This window comes from Monopterus albus, unplaced genomic scaffold (assembly GCF_001952655.1).
Source record: "Monopterus albus unplaced genomic scaffold, M_albus_1.0 scaffold483.1, whole genome shotgun sequence".
Classification (NCBI taxonomy): Eukaryota; Metazoa; Chordata; class Actinopteri; order Synbranchiformes; family Synbranchidae; genus Monopterus; species Monopterus albus.
The window spans coordinates 52,176-60,275 of NW_018128363.1; the positions used below are offsets into that span (position 1 = coordinate 52,176).

Consider the following 8,100-nt stretch of genomic DNA (forward strand, 5'->3'; position numbering starts at 1 on the left):
AAAAAATCGTCAAAATCCGTGCAGCGCAACCACATTCGCCTGAGCCGAATGAATGTAAAACATGACAGAATGACTAGGGTGATTTTATCTCAAAATGAAACAGAAGCCGCAACAGGATAATCCCAGTTTGTGACTCTCTCGTGTTACATACAAGGATCAAATGCAACTCACAGAAAACGTAGCTGGCCGCTGTTAAGTGTTAAGTGTTTATAAGGTAAAGAGGCATCACTTTGCAACATCACTGAATGAACAGAGGGGACTGAATGTTTCTGTGGTTCCAACAACTCCAACAGAGTGAGACGTCTTCACTGATAAAACCCATCAGCTGATCTCACATCAGTGATGGAAATGTAGTATATTCTGCCCGGTGGTGTACATGCAGAATGGTTACGATGCTCCATCTTTTATGTTATATTACATAAGAACAAATCCTACACTTTCGTTAGCATTATTTTTTTGGTCCACCCAAAGTACTGCCACATGGGCAAAGAGGTACTTTTAACTGCATCCACAAAGAATACAGGAAGTAGGCTATAACCTTGTTGGTGAGTACTTCTTCTTGTGAACAGTAACAGCAGAATGCAGTCACGTTTTCCAACTGCTAATCACTAAAATCATAAGACTGTTACTGATTGAGAGGTTACAATGACAGGTGTACAAATAAGCCCATGTATCTGCTGCCAGCAGTACTTTGTCCCCATCAGCTGACTGCTGATTAAATGGATTTAACAATGGAGCAAACAGCAGGATCCATTAAGGAAACTCAAGTCTGCTAAATAATGATTGAATGGACACTTTTCCACACTCTCAGCCTCTTTCACTGCTGCAGCCGTCTTTTCAAAGATAAATGTTCATTAATGTCACAGTTAGTGAATATTTTTTTATATAGCATTTACTATTAATATTCATTATATAGCATATGAAGTGCACTATAAGCGCTTTACCATTTCCCACTCTTGCACACTAGCACTTCAGTGTCTTGTCCAAGGACACTGACATGCAATCAAACCACCAACCCTTCAGTTAGGACTACCTACTCTACCTCCTGAGCGACAGCCGCCCTGAAGTATCAGGTCTCATTTGAACACACTTCACTCAGCGAGTTCAGGGTTACCTTCACGAAACAGTGGTGATCAAAATGCATGTGATCTTTTTGTACCTTATATGGCATAGACTCAAAGAAGATGGACGTCGCTGAGATTTTCTTCTTCTCGGTCATGAAGCCATGAGTCAGGTGACCTCCATCAGGAAGGTCCAGCCCCATGATCCTGCCCTGAGGTGAGGCTCCACGATGGCCGTGTATACAGCAAAGTTAGCAGGTGAACCTTAGAGAAAAGAGTCAAAGTCAGAGATAGGACTCAGGCTGCAGGAGACAGAGGAGAGAATCAGAGCTCACAGTTGGCTTTACAGTCGGCTTTACTTTTGTCATCATCACTTATCTTAAAATATCCATGAAGCATTGAAATTTCTTCTCCAGTGCCTAAAGAGCAGCTCAGCCTGCATGCGGTTAATGTATTACTGCTGTTAATTGGTATCGGCACGTAGTATTTGACAATTTTTACAAGTACAGTACTAGAGGACGACGTCGGACCTGATCGGTGAATTCCTAGAAGAATGTAAAGACTGAGATAGTTAAGAAGTACTTGATACCAGAGTACGGCTGCACGTTGATGCCCCATTTCTCTGAGTCCAGACCGTAGAGCTCCAGCGCCCTCTTCTGACACAGCCTCTCCAGCTCATCAACATGTTCCGTACCACCGTAGTACCTGTAGCACATTTATATTATTACATCATTTTCTTACTAAATGAGCAGGATGAAGCAGAATATACTGCTTCAGGATGCAGTTAAACTTTATTAGTCTTTGTACCTCTGACCAGGATATCCCTCAGAGTACTTGTTGTTCATACAGGAACCCAGAGCCTCGAGAACAGCTCTGCTGGCAAAGTTCTCGGACGCGATCAACTCCAGACCATATGTCTGCCTGTGTTTCTCTTTTTTTATGATGGAGAACACCTGTAACACAGACAACCATGTTTTTATTCAAGGGAACAATAACAATTTGCCACACAAGCTCTAGAGTGGAAAAACGCACAACTGATCTAAATAATAATGAAAAAACTGTTATCTGCAGCTCTATAAAAAAAAAAAAGAAAAAAAAGCAAAATTAACTCTTTTATAAACTATTTTTGAAAGGGATGTCAGCACTAGTGGCCCAATTGAACCGACACACCAGTCTCCAGCATACGGATGTAAAGAAACATGCAAAACCCACAGAACACAAACCTCAGAGTCGCTGACGGCCAGAGGCTCCAACATCATCTTGTTGTGCGAGTCCCATGTTTCTTTGCTCACATTTGGGCTGTTTGGTGAAGACATGATTGTTGATTCTCTGGACACACAAAGTGGAGATCTATAAACAAAGACTACAACTGAATTCTGTATTCACAAAATAAGTGATCAGTCATATATACTTTTATGACTTCATGCTCATGTCGTATGATATAGAATGAGTGTTGCCGACAAACTGGGTTTGCATCCATCCATTATCACGGCTCTACAGTCCAATCAGAAAACATTCAGACACCTTCATTTTCTGCACAATTTGTGTTGTAGCTTCACGTCAGTACAGGCTTTGCACACCTGCATTTGGGCAACTGATTCCATTCTTTCTGACCGTAAACGAAGGTTATTGGCTAGAAAATTCAAAGCTGTAACTGCTGCCCAAGGAGCTTCCTCGAGTTCATGCTGCTTTTTATTGTCATTCACAACCATACGCAGACATGATGAAACTGCATTTACTCCCAGATCTAAGATGATATAAACACAGAAATATACAGATAATAGAGAAAAATGCAAACCCTGAAAGAGCCTGAACACTTTCTGAAGCCACCGTATGATGATATTCCAACGACACAACTCAATCTGTGCAGTCAGCAGCAGTGTTGCAACGCTCCAGCTGCTGTTTGGCTTATTCAGTTAAACTTTAAACCACTGACAAGTAAATGAACTGCAGAGATTGACCAAGAGCAGGTTATTTGGTAATCCACATCACCTCACTGAAGTTTATATCTTTATATTATAAATCAAGGTTGCGGGAAATAGCAGCTCAGATGAATATACAAAATATATTATTCATCTGAGGCTGAGCCCTTTCTGCAAAGCAGGAGTCAAGCATCTGTGAACAGCTGCCCGACAGCTTTTGTTACTATCATTATCCGAGCGTCAGCTGCAAGGGAGGAAACAGAAAAGAGAGTCAACTGGACACGTCTTTAGAAATAAACGGGCTATGAAATTTAGCCACTAGCTTTAAACTTTCCACAGGTAAACAGTGAAAACGACTACTTTGGTAGCTTCTTGTTTTTAATAGAAAACAACTGCTATTAGTCAAAATGCTAAAGTTCACGTCAGGAAGGAAAACAAACGAACTGATACGTTTAAACCTTAATTTAAAGTTACTTCTCCTCTAAAAGTTATTTGTATTTTCCAACACAAACACTGTCTGGTGTGTGGATTTTCTTGTCGCCTGGTTAAACATTCGCTCGCTGACTCACCAGTGATTGTCAACCGTACTGAAGGCGAGGCCCGCATACAAGTATAACCGGTTACACAAGCACGTGCGCCCAGGAAGCTTGAGTGCGCGAAACTTTCCACCTATCCGCGCACACGTTCTTCTTCTGTCAGATGCTTATCCTGAAAATTAGACGCATTGCCGCCGCCTTCTGCTCAAAGAATGTCTCTATTAATATCCATACCACTTATTGCTGAACGGGGTCTGAGCCAATCCCAGCTGACATCGGGCGAGAGGCGGGGGCCACCACGGACAGGTCGCCAGCCCGTCACAGCACAGAGACAGACACCTGTGGCTGATTTAGTTATGCCTGTATTTATGACCCCTCACTCAGAAACACTGAATCATAAACTGAGCTCCTTAAATTACTTCTGAATCGCTACTAAAACACTTTAACTGTTCATTTTATATGTTTTATCCCACTAAATACTTTCCCACACTTTTACTGTTTCAAAAAATAAATATCTGACATGCTGACTCATCAGTGTGGACTTTTGCACCTGAGGTTAAGAACGCCTGCTCCAAATCATGTGACTGTTTTGTGACAAGGAAACAAACAGACACATTTACTGGTTTCATCATATTAATCTGAAATAAAATGACCACAAAATGAGAAAAAACATTCACAACTATAAACCACTAAAACAGACACAAAACTACCTCAAACACAGCAAACTGCAAAAATATGCAGAACAAGAAAAAGAGACAATTACAAGCTGATGTCAAATAAGTACAAAATGGCTACAGGCAACCACAAGAATACACAAAATGAGTACAGATCATAGCTGTGACTTGATCCTAGAAGTGCAGGAATGGTGGGGGTCTTTAAAGCCTGGGCATGCAACTCAGCTGATGTAATATGTCTTGTACATTTCATAATGCTGGTTAATGTGAATGCTGGGAAGAATCACACCAACATGCTAATGTCACCGTGTTTTAGATGAGTTCATACTGTCAAGTCCTGACTGACTTTAACGTGGGAGCTGAGACCAAATCTTAACATGTAGGAGCATCTATGCACAATGTTTATTTTAATCATAGGAGCAACACCAGTCTTACAGTGTTGATGTACTTCAGACCAAAACTTATCTTTATATTAACATTTCTGATTCCAGTGGTCCTAAATTCATTTACTTGTTTTTCTTGTCCATGTTGATGTCAGAGGCAGACTAATCCACACTAGAGCATGGATCGGGCTGCATTTTCCTGTCTGATCCCGACCCGTGCTTGAGAGTGTGGAGTCTGAACCCGACCCGAGCCCAGTGCTGTTGTGTTTGTATGGTATTTTCCCGTATCATTAAATGAAACAGACATTTGAGCTCTAGCCTAAAGTCTGACCTACAGTATGAATCCCGACACGGAGCCGACCATAATTTCTAAAATTCTGTCCTAACTCTGACCCAAACTCTCGGGCAACAGACGGGTCTTGTCGGGTTCGGTTCAGGTATCCACACTAACGGACAGGTCGCCAGCCTGTCACAGGGCCTGATTTCTTAATTCTGCTTTTGTGCTGTGCTGCCTGTATTTATGACCCCTCACTCAGAAACACTGAATCATAAACTGAGCTCCTTAAATTACTTCTGAATCGCTACTAAAACACTTTAACTGTTCATTTTATATGTTTTATCCCACTAAATACTTTCCCACACTTTTACTGTTTCAAAAAATAAATATCTGACATGCTGACTCATCAGTGTGGACTTTTGCACCTGAGGTTAAGAACGCCTGCTCCAAATCATGTGACTGTTTTGTGACAAGGAAACAAACAGACACATTTACTGGTTTCATCATATTAATCTGAAATATTTTATGAGTCAGTTATATACAATGTAAGCCCCATCCCTCCCCCAAAAAAACCCACAGTGGCAAAACTTAATAAGCAAACTTGAAATTGTACAATGATAAATATACCATTATTATTATTATCATGTACAAGCTCAAAGGTTCCTTCCAAGTGCACATGATGTATTCTCAATTGTAGCTTTACTCCTGGAAGGATCATCGAGGTCCTTATTCCCTGTCACAATATACACACTGGTGTCTCTTCAGCCATATGTTACAGTTATGTCAAATAGCTCTTCCTTTAAAAATAGTCAAATATATATTGCGCCAGTTCATAAACATGTGAGAACATCTCTGATGAATACTCTGCATCATTTCAGAGAGAGTGAGTTCATTCCTCTGGATGCTGCTGCTGCTGCTGCTGCTTCTTTTGCTGTAAGAAGACAAGAGATACACGCAGTCAGTTTGACACTGCACAGACGTGTACAGAGGAAAGGCTGTGACTTCACTGTGTAGAAAGGCTGATCTGGGACCGTAGACTCCACAGTGTTCCATTCATTACCTTGCTTTGTTATTACACTGCCTGTCATGTTTTTCCAGTTTGACGCGGCACATACACGTCACAACACCAACAGTGGCAAATTTACAACTAAAAATTAGTAGTAATTTCTGAAACAACAGGTTCTTGATTTTAAACAAAAGCAGGTTTCTTATCTCTGATCAGTGATGGAACATTCACATTTCATGTCAAGAAAAATATTTTATGCTGAGGCTTTTTGGACAGTGCACTTATTATTTTACTTGAACTTATTGCACAGCAACATTTACTGCAGCACACCTCTGCAAAAGAAGTTAATGTTAATACACAGAGGACTTGGAATTTTAGTGTCACATACAAATGACAAATGAAAGAAAACCCAGCATGAAGTGTCTGAGGGTGTGTTCACATCTGCCTTGTCTAGTCCACCTGAATCAAACTCTGGTTCGTTTTCCCCTTTGGTGCGGTTCGTTTGGGCAGGTCCGAACACAGCATTCGGACTTAGGTGTGGACCAGAACAACCGCACCAAGACCATTTCCTGGATGTGGTCTCAGTCCAGTCCAAAACAAACTCTGGAGCAGTTTGTCTGTGGCAGGAACGTGATCCGACCTCAGTCTACAAGGAGTACACTGAAAGTTTGAGCCAAGCGATTCAGCATGTCGCTGTATATGCTCAGTATTTTCTGCTCAGGCTGCATGACAGGGATCTTCTTCCTGTGTTTACTTTCTCAGTCCCGCCCCAAGCTCCCTTAACCAATGAGTGAATATTCTGACATGATTTGCAAGTGATGCATTTTGGTTCACTGTGTGAAAAGAAACCAAACCAAAGGGAAAACAGATCAAGTTTACAAAGTAGTCCACTGATTTGGACTAGTGAAAACAGACTACAGGTTCAAAAATTTGATTCACTAAAATTAGTTTCTGAAGGGCTGCTATATGATTTACAAGCCACAAGATGGCTGTACTTTCTTTATTTGAAGCACTGAAGCTTTGAATCTTTTTCAGCACAAGGCTTCATCCACCCGAACTCCCTCACACACTCACTGCAATGCATTCAAGAGGCCACGGAGACCTGCCCTGTTTCAGCAGGGAAGTGCGGTTTGTCATGGTTCTGATCGGTTCTATCATGTTTTCCCAGCTTAGGGCACTCAACATTTGCTCCATGCTGTTCGATACATTGCCATATGATAATCACCTTATTAACGGCTCTGCCCAACTTGAGGTGCTCACCTTTTTTCTCTTCTTCTTTCTTTTTGGCCGCATCCTCCCTCTGTTTCCTAATAATGGCGAGGCGAGCAAGGTCAGCTTTGGCCTGGTCTGTCTTCCCTGCCAAGTGCATCTTCATGTAGCGCTCCTTTGCTTTCTGCTTCTCGATCTCCTCTCTGAGCCACAGGGTTTGCACATCGGGGTGGAGAAAAGTGACATAAGGAATGTCAGTAAGATATAGTAGCTTAAAATTTATAAACATAAAAACTGAAAATTTGTAGTCCTTCCCACAACAGTCTCCTAACTGTTAGGTACAGGGATTTCCTGCATAATCAGTCTTGTGTAATACAATCACACCACTTTCAAAACAGGGTGTTAATGCTATATTCTTGAGCAGTTTTATCCTACTCTCAAAGGTTTTTAATGAATAATATATTTTAAAATGAAGTTCCCATTTAGCACTAACACACAGTGGCTGACTGAAACACACACCTCTCTCTTCTTGACAACTGCTTGGGCTCATCCAGCTCAATCTGCGTCACCTTCTTGGACTTCTGAGCCATTCTGTTGGGGTTCTCAATTTCTATCAACCCCTCCACACCTGCTCTCCTCCTCTGCAAGCACATCACAACAACTTACACAGCTGAAAGTGGATGCTCTTTAATGAAGCAATGACAAAGCATTACCGGTGAACAGGTTCACCGGTTCTGTTCATTACTTTATGGACAGAATTTCTAGGAGCAGCCAGGGGCCGGAGGGAGTCCGGTTTGGGGACCACAGGATCTCGTCTCTGCTTTTTGCAGATGACGTTGTCCTGTTGGCTCCATCAAACCAGGACCTCCAGCATGCACTGGGATAGTTTGCAGCCGAGTGTGAGGCGGCTGGGATGAGAATCAGCACCTCCAAGTCCGAGGCCATGGTTCTCAGTGGGAAAAGGGTGGCTTGTTCCCTTCAGGTTGGTGGAGAGCTCCTGCCTCAAGTGGAGGAGTTCAAGTATCTTGGGGT

The 8,100-nt window shown here is 42.0% G+C and overlaps 2 protein-coding genes across 4 annotated transcripts in view; both read right to left on the reverse strand.

Moving 5' to 3' along the window:
- shmt1 (serine hydroxymethyltransferase 1 (soluble)) overlaps positions 1-3,736 on the reverse strand; it is a 9,886-nt gene extending 6,150 nt beyond the window's left edge. Inside the window, exons 1-4 of one of the 3 annotated variants that reach the window (XM_020587826.1) lie at positions 3,553-3,736; positions 2,285-2,388; positions 1,869-2,014; positions 1,651-1,766 (exon numbers count right to left, since the gene is read on the reverse strand). In XM_020587826.1, coding sequence (XP_020443482.1) covers positions 1,651-1,766; positions 1,869-2,014; positions 2,285-2,388; positions 3,553-3,589 — 403 coding nt within the window. In that variant the 5' untranslated portion in view covers positions 3,590-3,736. Of the gene's footprint in view, positions 1-1,650; positions 1,767-1,868; positions 2,015-2,284; positions 2,412-2,859; positions 3,024-3,552 lie in introns of those variants that run through there. The other 2 variants (XM_020587827.1, XM_020587828.1) reach the window with 2 other exon arrangements.
- Positions 3,737-5,343: 1,607 nt separating this feature from the next.
- pdap1b (pdgfa associated protein 1b) overlaps positions 5,344-8,100 on the reverse strand; it is a 5,442-nt gene continuing 2,685 nt past the window's right edge. Inside the window, exons 4-6 of the mRNA XM_020587849.1 lie at positions 7,588-7,709; positions 7,120-7,271; positions 5,344-5,784 (exon numbers count right to left, since the gene is read on the reverse strand). Of these exons, the coding sequence (XP_020443505.1) occupies positions 5,723-5,784; positions 7,120-7,271; positions 7,588-7,709 (336 nt within the window). The 3' untranslated portion in view covers positions 5,344-5,722. The remainder of the gene's footprint in view (positions 5,785-7,119; positions 7,272-7,587; positions 7,710-8,100) is intronic.